The sequence below is a fragment of the Onthophagus taurus genome, chromosome 5, assembly GCF_036711975.1.
Source record: "Onthophagus taurus isolate NC chromosome 5, IU_Otau_3.0, whole genome shotgun sequence".
In the NCBI taxonomy this organism is placed as follows: domain Eukaryota; kingdom Metazoa; phylum Arthropoda; class Insecta; order Coleoptera; family Scarabaeidae; genus Onthophagus; species Onthophagus taurus.
In genome coordinates, this window is record NC_091970.1 from 6539738 (window position 1) to 6558665 (window position 18928).

General features: G+C 28.9%; 3 protein-coding genes across 6 annotated transcripts in view; 2 read left to right on the top strand and 1 right to left on the bottom strand.

The window, feature by feature from the left end:
- Window positions 1-18928, top strand: part of LOC111417164 (stargazin-like protein) — a 256890-nt gene that overhangs the window by 62381 nt on the left and 175581 nt on the right. For 3 of the 4 annotated variants that reach the window (XM_071195661.1, XM_071195664.1, XM_071195660.1), the window contains one exon: window positions 722-1079. In XM_071195661.1, the coding sequence (XP_071051762.1) occupies window positions 806-1079 (274 nt within the window). In that variant the 5' untranslated portion in view covers window positions 722-805. Of the gene's footprint in view, window positions 1-150; window positions 637-721; window positions 1080-18928 lie in introns of those variants that run through there. The other variant, XM_071195663.1, reaches the window with a different exon arrangement.
- On the bottom strand, window positions 11261-12187 carry LOC111426791 (uncharacterized). Its single transcript, XM_071195665.1, has 4 exons — window positions 11967-12187; window positions 11810-11883; window positions 11674-11754; window positions 11261-11616 (listed from the first exon to the last, which is right to left on the bottom strand). Exons 1-4 carry the CDS (start codon window positions 11978-11980, stop codon window positions 11480-11482), a joined length of 306 nt encoding a protein of 101 aa, XP_071051766.1. The 5' UTR covers window positions 11981-12187; the 3' UTR covers window positions 11261-11479.
- On the top strand, window positions 12679-17681 carry LOC111426627 (uncharacterized). The gene is made up of 2 exons (XM_023061239.2): window positions 12679-12829; window positions 16836-17681. The coding sequence occupies exons 1-2, from the start codon at window positions 12818-12820 to the stop codon at window positions 17508-17510; spliced, it is 687 nt and encodes a 228-aa protein (XP_022917007.1). The 5' UTR covers window positions 12679-12817; the 3' UTR covers window positions 17511-17681.

Below are 18928 nucleotides of genomic sequence, written 5' to 3' on the forward strand. Positions count from 1 at the left end.
TGACCATAACGTCGATTGCCAAAAAATCATGAATCTGAATCTTTTTCGTTTTATCATTTAAGGAAATATCTTGAGTGTTAATACGTTTGCGTTAAAGTTTACAATCTCATAAATCCTCCGAATTATGCAAGTTGCAGCTCGTTTTCCACTTGGTTAACTTTACTTAATTCGTGTGGTGTACTTTACGAGGGTAACATACAGGGTGGGTTAAAACATTTTAATGATTTTTTTAATCGAATTATTAATGGGGGAGGTATCGTCTATACGAAGGAATTGTCTAAGGATAATAAATTTACTACAAAGAGGAAAGCTTTTAGCGTTCCGCTTCTACTCTAGAGAGATGGCACCCTTCAGTTACCGCTTATTGAGTTAAAGGAACATTGCTTCCCCATCCCGGTCTTCCCGGTGAGGAGACAACATCTTCTGAATAAACCGCTTTAGCACCCACCCTTAATACTTAATTTTTAACAACCAGTTAATTTTAAAACTTTCTTGGCGTATTAAAAATATACGATAATAAAAGTAATCAAAAACTCATCAAGCTTTTTACCCTAAAATTTTCGCTTTTAGTGGAGTCAATAAAGGGTATCCCACTTCAAAGGGGGCATTCATCAAAGCAACTAACGACACTATGGGGTAATTCGTAGATACACCACGCTTTGATCTGAATCCGATATAAAAAGGATATAAAATATTTATTGTATTTTTTGTTTTATTTCAGGGTTAAAAGAAGTTTATGATGGTGAAAAAATCAAATTCGAATCAAAAACGATTCTGATGAAGTCCAAAAGATAAATCGTTTGGGATGCACAGAACCACGCCTAAAAACGCTGAATGCTCCAGCGCGAGCAATGATGATCAAAATTTTAAAACGCTCGAAGACGCACTTCCGTGCCTATGGATTTTATCACCCTTAATAGCGACCGTCTCCTTAGTGGTTGTGTTAGTGTCGGTTTTTACTAGTAATTGGTTACAAACGGAAGAAAAAATGCCAAATCCGTCCTATAATGGAACCGGCGATAAGGAATATTTATCAAAAATGACCGTTTCGGGATTATGGTTACTTTGCATCACAAACCGTGAGTATTCCATTTATATTCCCGTTTATTATTGAAAAGTTGTTCGATTTATCAACAAGTATGAAATTCTCTTGTGCTGTGCGGGAATTTCCGCAATCCATTAGCGGCTTTCGGCGTTGTTTTGCGCCGCGTCGGTTGTCGTCGTGACGTCGCCAACGCCCCCACTAACGACGCCGCCAAATTATTAATAACGCGCCGGTAGTTGTGCGAAGTTGAAGTTGGGCCCAATAAAACAATTTTGAAGCCTCCGCAAACTTCTCGGCTATGGTTGACCGCAGAGAACGTCGCCTACCGAAACACACCGGCTGTAATTGACTAGAATTATGTTACCACATTTGAATGCAGAAAACCACAACGGGTACACTATTTTAACCAAACATTTACCATACTTTAACCTTTATATGTATAAATACTTTTTTATTATTCATTTGTAACTAAACTTAACAAAATTGATGAGATTGCAGCACCTCCGTGACGTCATCCGCTCGAAAAAAGTATAGGGAGGGGTGCCAACCAAAGGCTGGGGGGAAAAAAATTAGTTGGTATTGGAAAAGTAACTAGATCTGGTGATTTTAAAAAAAAGTAACTAGAAAAATTCGCGACACCTAGTGGTTGGTAGTTGTTTAGTTCCACTACCAACCAGGTAGAATGTTTTTTTTTTTTAAAGTCACCAGATCTACTTACTTTTCCAATACCAACATATTTTTTCCCCCCAGCCTTTGGTTGGCGCCCCTCTCTATACTTTTACATTGACACCCCTCTCTATACATCTTTATACCTTTACTTATTGAGTTATGATCGACTTTATTAACGAAAACCAATCAATTTTGATATGTTGTCTATTTCTAGGTTCTAGCTAGAATATAATCATAACTGAGCTATATTTGGTTATGGATTGTGCATTATTGCATCATTATAAACAAGTTATGTTCAACAATTTTTGCTCCAACACATTTACTTATTGAATTATAATCGACTTTATTAACGAAAACCCGTCAATTTTGATATGTTGTGGATTTCCAGGTTCTAGCTAGAATATAATCATAACTGAGCTATATCTGGTTATGGATTGTGTATTCTTGCATCATTATAAACAAGTTATGTTTAACATTTTTTGCTCCAACACCTTTACTTATTGAGTTATGATCGACTTTATTAACGAAAACCCGTCAATTTTGATATGTTATCCATTTCTAGGTTCTAGCTAGAATATAATGATAAATGAGCTATATCTGGTTATGGATTGTGTATTTTTGCATCATTATAAACAAGTTATATTCAACATATTTTGCTCCAACACCTTTACTTATTGAGTTATGATCGACTTTAGTAACGAAAACCGTCCATTTTGATAAGTTGTGGATTTCCAGGTTCTAGCTAGAATATAATGATAACTGAGCTATATCTGGTTATGGATTGTCTATTACTGCATCATTGTAAACAACTTATGTTCAACATTTTTTGCTCCAACACCTTTACTTATTGAGTTATGATCGACTTTAGTAACAAAAACAATCAATTTTGATATATTGTGGATTTCCAGGTTCTAGCTAGAATATAATGATAACTGAGCTATATCTGGTTATGAATTGTGTATTCTTGCATCATTACAAACAACTTATGTTCAACATTTTTTGCTCCAACACCTTTACGTATTGAATTATGATCGACTTTATCAGCGAAAACCCGTCAACTTTGATATGTTCTCTATTTCTAGGTTCTAGCTAGAATATAATCATAACTGAGCTATATCTGGTTATGGATTGTGTATTATTGCATCATTATAAACAACTTATGTTCAAAATTTTTTGCTCCAACACATTTACTTATTGAGTTATGATCGACTTTAGTAACGAAAACCGTCCATTTTGATAAGTTGTGGATTTCCAGGTTCTAGCTAGAATATAATGATAACTGAGCTATATCTGGTTACGCATTGTCTATTATTGCATCATTATAAACAACTTATATCCAAAATTTTTTGCTCTAACACCTTTACGTATTGAATTATGATCGACTTTATCAGCGAAAACCCGTCAATTTTGATATGTTATCCATTTCTAGGTTCTAGCTAGAATATAATGATAAATGAGCTATATCTGGTTATGAATTGTGTATTCTTGCATCATTACAAACAACTTATGTTCAACATTTTTTGCTCCAACACCTTTACGTATTGAATTATGATCGACTTTATCAGCGAAAACCCGTCAATTTTGATATGTTGTCTATTTCTAGGTTCTAGCTAGAATATAATCATAACAAAGCTATATCTGGTTATGGATTGTGTATTCTTGCATCATTATAAACAAGTTATGTCCAAAATTTTTTGCTTTAACACCTTTACTTATTGAGTTATGATCGACTTTATTAACGAAAACCCGTCAATTTTGATATGTTATCCATTTCTAGGTTCTAGCTAGAATATAATGATAAATGAGCTATATCTGGTTATGGATTGTGTATTTTTGCATCATTATAAACAAGTTATGTTCAACATTTTTTGCTCCAACACATTTACTTATTGAGTTATGATCGACTTTATTAACGAAAACCCGTCAATTTTGATATATTGTGGATTTCCAGGTTCTAGCTAGAATATAATGATAACTGAGCTATATCTGGTTATGGATTGTCTATTACTGCATCATTATAAACAACTTATGTCCAAAATTTTTTGCTCTAACACCTTTACTTGTTGAGTTATGATCGACTTTATTAACGAAAACCCGTCAATTTTGATATGTTATCCATTTCTAGGTTCTAGCTAGAATATAATGATAACTGAGCTATATCTGGTTATGGATTGTGTATTCTTGCATTATTACAAACAACTTATGTTCAACATTTTTTGCTCCAACACCTTTACGTATTGAATTATGATCGACTTTATCAGCGAAAACCCGTCAATTCTGATATGTTGTCTATTTCTAGGTTCTAGCTAGAATATAATGATAAATGAGCTATATCTGGTTATGAATTGTGTATTCTTGCATCATTATAAACAACTTATGTTCAACATTTTTTGCTTCAACACCTTTACTTATTGAGTCATGATCGACTTTATTAACGAAAACAGTCCATTTTGATAAGTTGTGGATTTCCAGGTTCTAGCTAGAATATAATGATAACTGAGCTATATCTGGTTATGGATTGTCTATTACTGCATCATTATAAACAACTTATGCCCAAAATTTTTTGTTGCAACACCTTTACTTATTGAGTTATGATCGATTTTATTAACGAAAACCCGTCAATTGTGATATGTTATCTATTTCCAGGTTCTAGCTAGAATATAATGATAACTGAGCTATATCTGGTTATGAATTGTGCATTCTTGCATCATTACAAACAACATATGTTCAAAATTTTTTGCTCCAATACCTTTAGTTACTGAGTTATGATCGAGTTTATTAACGAAAACCCGTCAATTTTGATATGTTATCCATTTCTAGGTTCTAGCTAAAATATAATGATAACTGAGCTATATCTGGTTATGAATTGTGTATTCTTGCATCATTACAAACAAGTTATGTTCAACAATTTTTGCTCCAACACCTTTACTTATTGAATTATGATCGACTTTATTAACGAAAACCCGTCAATTTTGATGTTGTCTATTTCTAGGTTCTAGCTAGAATATAATCATAACTGAGCTATATCTGGTTATGGATTGTGCATTATTGCATCATTATAAACAAGTTATGTTCAACATTTTTTGCTCCAACACCTTTACTTATTGAGTTATGATCGATTTTATTGACGAAAACCCATCAATTTTGATATGTTGTCTATTTCTAGGTTCTAGCTAGAATATAATCATAACTGAGCTGTGTCTCTTTATGGATTGTGCATTATTGTATCATTATAAACAAGTTATGTTCAACATTTTTTGTTCCAACACCTTTACTTATTGAGTTATGATCGACTTTAGTAACGAAAACCGTCAATTTTGATATATTGTGGATTTCCAGACTCTAGCTAGAATATAATGATAACTGAGCTATATCTGGTTATGGATTGTGTATTCTTGCATCATTACAAACAACTTATGTTCAACATTTTTTGCTCCAACACCTTTACTTATTGAGTTATGATCGACTTTAGTAACGAAAACCGTCCATTTTTATAAGTTGTGGATTTCTAGATTCTAGCTAGAATATAATGATAACTGAGCTATATCTGGTTATGGATTGTGTATTATTGCATCATTATAAACAACTTATGTCCAAAATTTTTTGCTCTAACACCTTTACTTATTGAGTTATGATCGACTTTATTAACGAAAACCGTCCATTTTGATAAGTTGTGGATTTCCAGGTTCTAGCTAGAATATAATGATAACTGAGCTATATCTGGTTATGGATTGTCTATTACTGCATCATTGTAAACAACTTATGTTCAAAATTTTTTGCTCCAACACCTTTACTTATTGAGTTATGATCGACTTTATTAACGAAAACCCGTCAATTTTGATATGTTGTGGATTTCCAGGTTCTAGCTAGAATATAATGATAACTGAGCTATATCTGGTTATGAATTGTGTATTCTTGCATCACTACAAACAAGTTATGTTCAACAATTTTTGCTCCAACACGTTTACTTATTGAATTATGACTTTATTAACGAAAACCCGTCAATTTTGATATGTTGTCTATTTCTAGGTTCTAGCTAGAATATAATCATAACTGAGCTATATCTGGTTATGGATTGTGCATTATTGCATCATTATAAACAAGTTATGTTCAACATTTTTTGCTCCAACACCTTTACTTATTGAGTTATGATCGACTTTAGTAACGAAAACCGTCAATTTTGATATATTGTGGATTTCCAGGTTCTAGCTAGAACATAATGATAACTGAGCTATATCTGGTTATGGATTGTCTATTACTACATCATTATAAACAACTTATGCCCAAAATTTTTTGTTGCAACACCTTTACTTATTGAGTTATGATAGATTTTATTGACGAAGACCCATCAATTTTGATATGTTATCCATTTCTAGGTTCTAGCTAGAATATAATGATAACTGAGCTATATCTGGTTATGAATTGTGTATTCTTGCATCATTACAAACAAGTTATGTTCAACAATTTTTGCTCCAACACCTTTACTTATTGAATTATGACTTTATTAACGAAAACCCGTCAATTTTGATATGCTATCTATTTCCAGGTTCTAGCTAGAATATAATCATAACTGAGCTATATCTGGTTATGAATTGTGTATTCTTGCATCATTACAAACAATTTATGTTCAACAATTTTTGCTCCAACACCTTTACTTATTGAGTTATGATCGACTTTAGTAACGGAAACCGTCAATTTTGATGTTGTGGATTTCCAGGTTCTAGCTAGAATATAATGATAACTGAGCTATATCTGGTTATGGATTGTCTATTACTGCATCATTATAAACAACTTATGCCCAAAATTTTTTGTTGCAACACCTTTACTTATTGAGTTATGATCGATTTTATTGACGAAGACCCATCAATTTTGATATGTTGCCTATTTCTAGGTTCTATCTAGAATATAATCTTGTCCAGCCATATGTAGTCTTCTTCAGCAGTAACCAGTATACTTCCAACAATAGAGTGTCTTCTTCAAGCAGTAACTAATCGTCTTCTAGCAATATATAGTCTTTGTCAAACAGCTTCCACTTCTCTGTACTCGATATGTTGTCTATTATTAGCAGATTTTAGTCTTTTCCAATGAAAATGATGCAAACAGAATGCAACAGAATCTGATTTTGTGCAATGATAATATTTTGCAATTCAACCAATACATGGTCATCGTCATCAGTCATCATATTTAGTTTTCTCAGAAATAAGTTGGTTTTAAAATTTCTATATATACTATTTTCTAGGTTACAGTAGTTGTATGCGTGAGACTATGGACAATTTTCCGATATTATCGATGTGGTTCGAAACAAACAAAGACGAGGAAGATGCCAACATCACATCGCGTCTCCCCAACACCCTTTACCCCACATATCTATTAATTAATTCTCTGTGTATGCGACGTCTACGTCGGAACACGACGTCCTATCTCGAATACTAAACTCCGAAGGGAGGTCGCGTTTATGTTCCCCTAATCTTTCTGCATCGGGAGTATAATTTAACCACACCGATGCCATCTCAAACCACCAGATGTACACGTCACACGAATTACCAACAATGATGTTACGAACGGAGAAATCTGTTACAATAACCTATATGTGGAGGATTAACGATTTTACCGGCGCATCCGCCAAGAATGTGTTTAAAATATTATTTAGGAAAATGAACTTTTCTTCGTTACTTCCGTAAATACAGATTTATATTAATTTTTGCTATAAACCTATAACTAAAAAGTTTGAACATGTTTTTCAGTTAACCTAATAAGTAAAGTTCGTAGTATGACTACAACAAATTGGAAAACTTTTCAGGTATTAATCTGGAAAATTCGCGAACAAACTTTGCAATGAAACAAAACTTTTATTTTATTCCCATATTATACTTACAGCAATAATATAATAAATTAAAGTTGTTTTTGTAGTTTTTAGGAAATCTCGTTACGAATTTAATAAAAATCCGTGTAGAGTTGTACGTTTTCGAATGGTAGCCGACGTAACAGATTAAGCGATAAATCAAAAATCAATCACACCGTTTTACAACCAGCTGTTGCCGAGGCTCAAGCCAAACGTTCCTGTCAAAGTTTAAAAGAACTCTGCAGGTAGCAAATTATACCAACCCCAATGCTTCGAAGCCCTCTTTTTCAAAGGCGTCGGGTTGAAACCCAGGCACAATTTGTTATACGTTCGAAAAAGTTAAAAGTTTTTTATTTAAAAAAAAAAATGCGCGTAAATTACATCAAAGCCATTTTTTATAACAATTTAATCAATCATTTCAAGTCGAACCGAAATGTTTTTCGGTACTGAAAATTAACTTTTTGCTAAGTCGTTTAAAATTAACACCTTTTTGGTGTTAAACATTAATTTCTCCGAATTGGGTTGGAAGTGGAAAACAAAACCAGATTGAGGTTATAACAGACTATTTGAGGTTAGGTTGTACCAAATTTTAACTTTCCAAGTTGAATAGTTTTGTTACAAAAAATTGTTTAAATCACCGTTTAAATTTGACGATTCTTGATACTGAAATATAATTTTTTCCTAAATGGTTTGAAATTAAGTACTGCAACTTTTTGGTGTTAAAAAAGAATGTTTGAGGTTAGGTTATACCCAATTTCAAGCTTCCTGGATAAATTTTTTTTTATATAAAAATATTTAAAGGTCGTTGATTAGAATTTGATGTTTTTTGAAAATAAAATTAAAGAAAAACATTGATTTTTCCGAATTGGGTTGGAATTGGAAAACAAAACCAGATTGAGGTTATAACAGACTATTTGAGGTTAGGTTGTACCAAATTTTAATTTTCCAGGTTGAATAGTTTTGTTACAAAAAATTGTTTAAATCAATGTTTAAATTTGACGATTCTTGATTATGAAATATAATTTTTTCCTAAATGGTTTGAAATTAAGTACTGCAACTTTTTGATGTTAAAAAAGAATGTTTGAGGTTAGGTTATACCCAATTTCAAGGTTCCTGGATAAATTTTTTTTATATAAAAATATTTAAAGATCGTTGATTAGAATTTGACGTTTTTTGAAAATAGAATTAAAAAGAAACATTGATTTTTCCGAATTGGGTTGGAATTGGAAAACAAAACCAGATTGAGATTATAACAGACTATTTGAGGATAGGTTGTACCAAATTTTAACTTTCCAAGTTGAATAGTTTTGTTACAAAAAATTGTTTAAATCACCCTTTAAATTTAACGATTTTTGATACTGAAATATAATTTTTTCCTAAATGGTTTGAAATTAAGTACTGCAACTTTTTGGTGTTAAAAAAGAATGTTTGAGGTTAGGTTATACCCAATTTCAAGCTTCCTGGATAAATTTTTTTTTATATAAAAATATTTAAAGATCGTTGATTACAATTTGACGTTTTTTGAAAATTAAATTAAAGAAAAACATTGATTTTTCCGAATTGGGTTGGAATTGGAAAACGAAACCAGATTGAGGTTATAACAGACTATTTGAGGTTAGGTTGTACCAAATTTTAACTTTCCAGGTTGAATAGTTTTGTTACAAAAAATTGTTTAAGTCACCGTTTAAATTTGACGATTCTTGATACTGAAATATAATTTTTTCCTAAATGGTTTGAAATTAAGTACTGCAACTTTTTGGTGTTAAAAAAGAATGTTTGAGGTTAGGTTATACCCAATTTCAAGCTTCCTGGATAAATTTTTTTTTATATAAAAATATTTAAAGATCGTTGATTACAATTTGACGTTTTTTGAAAATAAAATTAAAGAAAAACATAGATTTTTCCGAATTGGGTTGGAACTGGACAACAAAACCAGATTGAGGTTATAACAGATTATTTGAGGTTAGGTTGTACCAAATTTTAACTTTCCAGGTTGACTAGTTTTGTTACAAAAAATTGTTTAAATCACCGTTTAAATTTGACGATTCTTGATACAGAAATATAATTTTTTCCTAAATGGTTTGAAATTAAGTACTGCAACTTTTTGGTGTTAAAAAAGAATGTTTGAGGTTAGGTTATACCCAATTTCAAGCTTCCTGGATACATTTTTTTTTTATATAAAAATATTTAAAGATCGTTGATTACAATTTGACGTTTTTTGAAAATAAAATTAAAGAAAAACATTGATTTTTCCGAATTGGGTTGGAATTGGAAAACAAAACCAGATTGAGGTTATAACAGACTATTTGAGGTTAGGTTGTACCAAATTTTATCTTTCCAGGTTGAATAGTTTTGTTACAAAAAAATGTTTAAATAACCGTTTAAATTTGACGATTCTTGATACTGAAATATAATTTTTTCCTAAATGGTTTGAAATTAAGTACTGCAACTTTTTGGTGTTAAAAAAGAATGTTTGAGGTTAGGTTATACCCAATTTCAAGCTTCCTGGATAAATTTTTTTTTATATAAAAATGTTTAAAGATCGTTGATTACAATTTGACGTTTTTTGAAAATAGAATTGAAGAAAAACATTGATTTTTCCGAATTGGGTTGGAATTGGAAAACGAAACCAGATTGAGGTTATAACAGATTATTTGAGGTTAGGTTGTACCAAATTTTAACTTTCCAGGTTGAATAGTTTTGCTACAAAAAGTTGTTTAAATCACCGTTTAAATTTGACGATTCTTGATACTGAAATATATTTTTTTCCTAAATGGTTTGAAATTAAGTACTGCAACTTTTTGGTGTTAAAAAAGAATGTTTGAGGTTCGGTTATACCCAATTTCAAGCTTCCTGGATACATTTTTTTTTTATATAAAAATATTTAAAGATCGTTGATTACAATTTGACGTTTTTTGAAAATTAAATTAAAGAAAAACATTGATTTTTCCGAATTGGGTTGGAATTTTAAAACAAAATCTGATTGAGGTTATAACAGACTATTTGAGGTTAGGTTGTACCAAATTTTAACTTTCCAGGTTGAATAGTTTTGTTACAAAAAATTGTTTAAATCAATGTTTAAATTTGACGATTCTTGATTATGAAATATAATTTTTTCCTAAATGGTTTGAAATTAAGTACTGCAACTTTTTGATGTTAAAAAAGAATGTTTGAGGTTAGGTTATACCCAATTTCAAGCTTCCTGGATACATTTTTTTTATATAAAAATATTTAAAGATCGTTGATTAGAATTTGACGTTTTTTGAAAATAGAATTAAAGAAAAACATTGATTTTTCCGAATTGGGTTGGAATTGCAAAACAAAACCAGATTGAGGTTATAACAGACTATTTGGGGTTAGGTTGTACCAAATTTTAACTTTCCAGGTTGAATAGTTTTGTTACAAAAAATTGTTTAAGTCACCGTTTAAATTTGACGATTCTTGATACTGAAATATAATTTTTTCCCAAATGGTTTGAAATTAAGTACTGCAACTTTTTGGTGTTAAAAAAGAATGTTTGAGGTTAGGTTATACTCAATTTCAAGCTTCCTGGATAAATTTTTTTTTATATAAAAATATATAAAGATCGTTGATTAGAATTTGACGTTTTTTGAAAATAGAATTAAAGAAAACCATTGATTTTTCCGAATTGGGTTGGAATTGGAAAACAAAATCAGATTGAGGTTATAACAGACTATTTGAGGTTAGGTTGTACCAAATTTTAATTTTCCAGGTTGAATAGTTTTGTTACAAAAAATTGTTTAAATCAACGTTTAAATTTGACGATTCTTGATTATGAAATATAATTTTTTCCTAAATGGTTTGAAATTAAGTACTCCAACTTTTTGGTGTTATAAAAGAATGTTTTAGGTTAAATTATACCCAATTTAATTTTTCCTGGATGAACAGTTTTTTATAACAATTTAATCACATTGATTCCAATTTATTGGATAAACCGGCGATTTTGAAACATCGAAATTAATTTTTTTGAGGCTATCGAGAGATTTATTTATTGTTGCTCTTGAAGGGTGCTTTTCTTTGGTTGTTATAAAAGCGATACCTAAGAGGAAATAAGATTAAGGAAAAGTAAAAATGAAGTGATTAATTTTTTCGATACCTTTTTCCGCATGATCTGGGATACAAATATACCAGGAGCAATACAAATAATCGGTGTTAACCAACCAACCAAATCGGGTAACTAAAAGGTTTAATTAATTAGAATTTATTAATTTAATTTAGTTTAATTAGTTTACTATTTTGCCAAACTATTTTACTCGCTGACGTGTTTTTAATTGGATACGACTTGAAATCAACACTTTTATTTTGCCTAAAAGTTAAAATTAAAGAATTATTTTAATAATGCTTAATAATTATTAACTTATCAACTCTCCATGTGCTGTGTATATTTACCATAACAGTTCCATTATCGTCTATTACAAGCTGATTGGTGTATGTTACACACTTCTTTTCTGCTTCTTTTTTCGTTCCAACGTATTGCCCATACCAAGTTCCCAATAACCTCTCTAAATTAACATTAGCAACAAGAGGAGGATTTAAACATTCATTTAAATCGTAACTCTTTATATTTCCAATAAAAATAATTATTAAAATATTGCTTAAAAGATATTCCATGTTGAGTGGACTAATAATAACTAAATAAGTTGTTGTAAATAATTGCTTTGTTAACTAACTTTTTTCTTTAAATAACGAGGCGATTTTTTAGTTTTAATTTTTTTATTTGCGGTTAAAGAGAAACTTTTTAATATTATTACATATTTAAAACGTACAAAAGAATCACATAGTGGTCAATTATAACTGAGTTTTCTCTATCCAAAGAAAGCCTATCCAATTTTACATGGTCATGGAAAGTTAAATTTCAACGACCATACTTTATAAGAATGTGGTTAACAAAAAAAATGTCACACGATTCAACATTACTGCGTTTTATGTCATTGAATCGAAATTTAAAAAAGAAAGTTTTTTTATTTAAGAAAATGTTTAAAATTAATTCGTTGTAATTAATAAGTATTTATAATTAACTAAGAAATGTAATAAAAAATATAATAAAATAAAGGAGGAAGGGGAAGTGATATAAATTAGTTTACTAGAGACGTAATCCGCGTTAGTCATCGTTAGAGTTAACGAAGAAGTGAATCTCTCGCGAAAGATTTTAAGAAAGTGAGGTTCAGGTTGCGTGACGACGCATTCATGAGTCGTAACAAGTTCTTTCATTAATAAGATTTCGAAGTAATTTGGGTAAAATGAAATCAAAGGTATGTACATAAATGAAGATAAAAAGATACATCTAAAACCCAACTCAGCGTAAGAATGGATTATTCTAAACTCGAAGATAAACACTTCTTTAAGTGTGTTTAGAAAAGGCTAAGCTTAAGAAACGGCCCTTTTTGAATCTAAACTAACAGTTAGAGACTAAGTTTCTTGTCCTTTTTGTAATTACAAAAAATATTCAGATAAAAAGTTTTAATTAAATTGCATAACTTGTAGAATTACATCAGTTATTGATGATTAAGTAATGAAACTTTTTGGTGTTATAAAAGAATATTTGAGGATACGTTGCACCAAATTTTAAGTTTCCAACTTGAATGGTTTTTCTGCAAAACTATTTAGAAACCATCTATTAAAATTTGACATGTTTGAAATTGTAACTCAAAAAAAAATGTTTTTTTCAAAAATGGTTGGGAATTAAGTAATGAAACTTTTTGGTGTTTTAAAAGAATGTTTGAGGATAGGTTGTACCAAATTTTAAGTTTCCAACTTGAATGGTTTTTCTACAAAAATATCTAGAAGTCATCAATTAAAATTTGACATGTTTGAAATTGAAACTCAAAAAAAAATGTGTTTCTCAAAAATGGTTTGGAATTAAGTAATGAAACTTTTTGGTGTTATAAAAGAAAGTTTGAGGTTAGATTATACCCAATTTAAAGTTTCCTGGAAGAACAGTTTCTTTTTTATAAATAATAATAATTAAAGATTACTGATTTCAATTTGACATTTAACCAAAAATATTCATATCTCCAAAATGGGTTGGAATTGTGAACTAATATCTCAAGAACTAAAAGATATTTTTAAAATCGGTCTTTTTCATTCGAAAGAACATAGTTTTCTTAATAATTTTTGAAAGTTTTGATTAAATTGGTTGAAAAATCGATTTTTAACGATTTTTATAAAAAGAACCGGAAAAATTTCAATTTTTAAAACGTCAAAAATTTATCTCAATTTCAAGAACTAATATCTCAAGAACTAAAAGATATTTTTAAAATCGGTCTTTTTCATTCGAAAGAAAATAGGTTTCTTAATAATTTTGGAAAGTTTTGATTAAATTGGTTGAAAAGTCGATTTTTAACGATTTTTATAAGAAGAACAGAAAAAATTGCAATTACTAAAACGTCAAAAATTTATCTCAATTTCAACAATTAATATCTCAAGAATTAAAAGATATTTTTAAAATCGGTCTTTTTTATTCGAAAGAACATAGTTTTCTTAATAATATTTGAAAGTTTTGATTAAATTGGTTGAAAAATCGATTTTTAACGATTTTTATAAAAAGAACCGAAAAAATTTCAATTTTTAAAACGTCAAAAATTTCTCTCAATTTCAAGAACTAATATCTCAAGAACTAAAAGATATTTTTAAAATCGGTCTTTTTCATTCGAAAGAAAATAGTTTTCTTAATAATTTTGGAAAGTTTTGATTAAATTGGTTGAAAAATCGATTTTTAACGATTTTTATAAAAAGAAACGGAAAAATTTCAATTTTTAAAACGTCAAAAATTTATCTCAATTTCAACAATTAATATCTCAAGAACTAAAAGATATTTTTAAAATCGGTCTTTTTTATTCGAAAGAACATAGTTTTCTTAATAATTTTTGAAAGTTTTGATTAAATTGGTTGAAAAATCGATTTTTAACGATTTTTATAAAAAGAACCGGAAAAATTTCAATTTTTAAAACGTCAAAAATTTCTCTCAATTTCAAGAACTAATATCTCAAGAACTAAAAGATATTTTTAAAATCGGTCTTTTTCATTCGAAAGAAAATAGTTTTCTTAATAATTTTGGAAAGTTTTGATTAAATTGGTTGAAAAGTCGATTTTCAACGATTTTTATAAGAAGAACAGAAAAAATTTCATTTTTTAAACGTCAAAAATTTATCTTCATTTCAACAATTAATATCACAAGAACTAAAAGATATTTTTAAAATCGGTCTTTTTCATTCGAAAGAACATAGTTGTCTTAATAATATTTGAAAGTTTTCATTAAATTGGTTGAAAAATCGATTTTTATAAAAAGAACCGGAAAAATTTCAATTTTTAAAACGTCAAAAATTTATGTCAATTTCAACAATTAATATCTCAAGAACTAAATGATATTTTTAAAATCGGTCTTTTTTATTCGAAAGAACATAGTTTTCTTAATAATTTTTGAAAGTTTTCATTACACTGGTTGAAAAATCGATTTTTAACGATTTTTATAAAAAAAACTGAAAAAATTTCAATTTCTAAAACGTCAAAAATTTTTCTCAATTTCAACAATTAATATCTCGAGAACTAAAAGATATTTTTAAAATCGGTCTTTTTCATTCGAAAGAACATAGTTTTCTTAACCATTTTTGAAAGTTTTGATTAAATCGGTTCAATAGTCGATTTTTTACGATTTTTATAAAAAGAACCGAAAAAATTTCAATTTTTAAAACGTCAAAAATTTATCTCAATTTCAACAATTAATATCTCAAGAACTATAAGATATTTTTAAAATCGGTCTTTTTCATTCCAAAGAACATAGTTTTCTTAATAATTTTTGAAAGTTTTGATTAAATCGCTGCAAAAGTCGAGTTTTAACGATTTTTATAAGAAGAACAGAAAAAATTGCAATTACTAAAACGTCAAAAATTTATCTCAATTTCAACAATTAATATCTCAAGAACTAAAAGATATTTTTAAAATCGGTCTTTTTCATTCGAAAGAACATAGTTTTTTTAATAATTTTGGAAAGTTTTGATTAAATTGGTTGAAAAGTCGATTTTTAACGATTTTTATAAAAAGAAACGGAAAAATTTCAATTTTTAAAACGTCAAAAATTTGTCTCAATTTCAAGAAGTAATATCTCAAGAACTAAAAGATATTTTTAAAATCGGTCTTTTTCATTCGAAAGAACATAGTTTTCTTAATAATATATGAAAGTTTTGATTAAATCGGTTCAAAAGTCGATTTTTAACGATTTTTATAAAAAGAACCGGAAAAATTTCAATTTTTAAAACGTCAAAAATTTATCTCAATTTCAACACTTAATATCTCAAGAACTAAAAGATATTTTTAAAATCGGTCTTTTTCATTCGAAAGAACATAGTTTTCTTAATAATTTTTGAAAGTTTTGATTAAATCGGTCTAAAAGTCGATTTTTTACGATTTTTATAAAAAGAACCGAAAAAATTTCAATTTTTAAAATGTCAAAAATTTATCTCAATTTCAACACTTAATATCTCAAGAACTAAAAGATATTTTTAAAATCGGTCTTTTTCTTTCGAAAGAACATAGTTTTCTTAATAACTTTTGAAAGTTTTGATTAAATCGGTGCAAAAGTCGATTTTTTACGATTTTTATAAAAAGAACCGGAAAAATTTCAATTTTTAAAACGATAATTGTAGAACCTCGCCCGCAAGTGACCTCGGCTTAATCAGGAAAAATACAATATTTAAGTTGAAGAATGTATAATATCGGTTTATTAAGATGTATTTTCGGCTTCTATATAATAATAATAATCAGTTTGGGGTTGTCATCCTTCTTGTTTTCGACGTAGTTTTGATTCAAAAAATTTTCAAATTGTTCTAGCATCTGTTTATTATCTATATGTTTGTTGTTATTAAATGTGTTTTATAAAAATAGATCGTTTATAGTCGCCTTTCGTAGAAATATAATCTTGTACCCAATTTTTATTGTTTTTGTATAAGTTATTAATCCCAAAGCTTATATGATTTCCTGTTTCAATTTTATTGTGACACAAACTTCAAAGATTAATCCCTCGTATTGTAAATAATTCCACGATTAAACGATTTCTATAATTTAAATGATCCGATTAAAATTGTAACTGTTTATTTACATTAATGTGATTCACGATTATGATCTGACTCCGAGAAAGTGCTCAACATCTGCCACTTTCCCCGGAGGAGATTATATTCTTTTTTAATAAAGATCTAATACTATTGACGTAAATTAACTTAAAAGCAAATGTGAAAGTTAACGTGTTTTTCTTTGATTTTCCAGATATCTATTTTATTAATAATCGTTCATTTGGAATTTATTAAGTTAGCCGAAATTAGAGATGGCATCGTGAGATATTCGAGTAATATCGTGCATGAAAATAAAATGCATCCAGATTTAAACGGGAAAAGTTACACCAATTATCAATTTGATGCAACAAATACATTACGTAAGAAAATTTATGATGAACCAAAATTATTTAACGTAGGATATACCATAACATTTTCTAACAACCAAGATGACTTAAAAAAAAATCCGAATGTTAGACTTGATGATGATATAATAATTGGTACAAGATCTAGAGATGATGTGATTACAATTCCATCTACGCAATCACCGTCTACGTCGGAAGAGATAGTTTTAAATGAATTTTTGGATGGGAAGAAACGGAAATTATCCGGGATAAAACCGAAATATTTTCGGCCTTTAACTCACGGTTTGAACCCGAAGCATTTAATAGCGCAGGCTAATTTATCACCAAAAACTCAATTAAAATTGGCCGAACTTCAAATTTCTGACGCAACAACTTCTAACTCCGTTATCAATAACGAAAATTCTGAATGGAAACCTTTAAGTAGTGGTGTTGAAATTTATCACAGCAATAACATTTACTCACCTTCCAATAAATTTTATCAAATTACTTCTAGGAATTCTAAAGGCTTCATTTTTCGGCAATAATTTATCAATAATAATTATAATTAAAAATCTTGTCCAAATTTTTTATCTCAATTGTTATAAAGACACTTATAATTTATCTTAAAGTATAAAAGAATATGTTACTCGTAAATAATTCAGTTGAATTTGTTTTATTGTAAAGAAATTAAAATGAAAATAAAAGTATTAATTTTATTTGTTTTTCTTCAACACGGTAAGAAATTTTTTGTGTTAATGTTGTAATAAATAATAAACACGTGATTATATTTGTAGTTAACTCATTTCCACATCATCGTTGTATGAATCATGCCGATTTAAACTGTGTTGAAACAACAACGGGACCAACAATGAGTACTCCTGAAAATCCGACCGGCACCACACCCGATTTTTCCGATTTGCTAGTAACCGCTACGAGAAGTTACGAAATAAAAGATTCGAGATAAATTACACACTCAATTATAATTAGTGTGATGTAATAAGTTAAAAAAAAACTTAAACTATCGCCAAAATAATAAACGAAAAAAATAAATTTTAAGTGTTAATAAAACATTCTTATCAACGTTGGTTTTATCATGAGTTTCAATTTACGACATGTCTAAACTTTAAGCAATAACTCTAAGAACTTACAATTAGTTACGAAAAATTATGTAATTCTATCTCGATTATGTCTTGATAGAAGTTAAGTTACAATTGGAATTATTTTGACACACACCAATAAGCTTCTCTCCTTTTTGACATCTTCGAAATTGTATCAAAAAACGTCAAAATCGATTATTTTTAATTCTTCCACGTTGATTAAGTATCCTACAGATGTTTTTGGCAGATTAGAACCATTTTGGTCAACACCAATCAGTACATTGCATAATCAAGAATTGTTGTATTCAGTGTTTTTTAATTGTTTTGTATTGATTAACCACTCTTGTGCCAAAGCTTTCTAAAAGTTTAAAAGAATCTTGTTTCAAATTTTATTCTTAACAATATTGCTATCTTGCACTTTTCTTCTTAGTTGAGTTAATATCGAGAAAAATAAGTAAATATGAAAATTTGCTGAATTTGTTATTGTTTGCAAAACGATTGTAACACTGAGGAATCTAAGCATATTGCAGAAAAACTTTTATAACAAAAGTTGTAACAAATTTTATTTTTAACAATATTGCTCTCTTGCACTTTTCTTCTTAGATGCGTCAATATCGAGAAAAATAAATAAATATGAAAATTTGCGGAATTCATTATTGTTTGTAAGATGTTGATGGTAACACTGAGGAATATGATCATGTTACAAAAAAACTATTAGGACAAAAGTTGTTGCAAATTTTATTCTTAACAATATTGCTTTCTTACACTTTTCTTGTTAGATGCGTCAATATCGACAAAAATAAGAAAATATGAAAATTTGCTGAATTCGTTATTGTTTGTAAGATGTTGATGGTAACACTGACGAA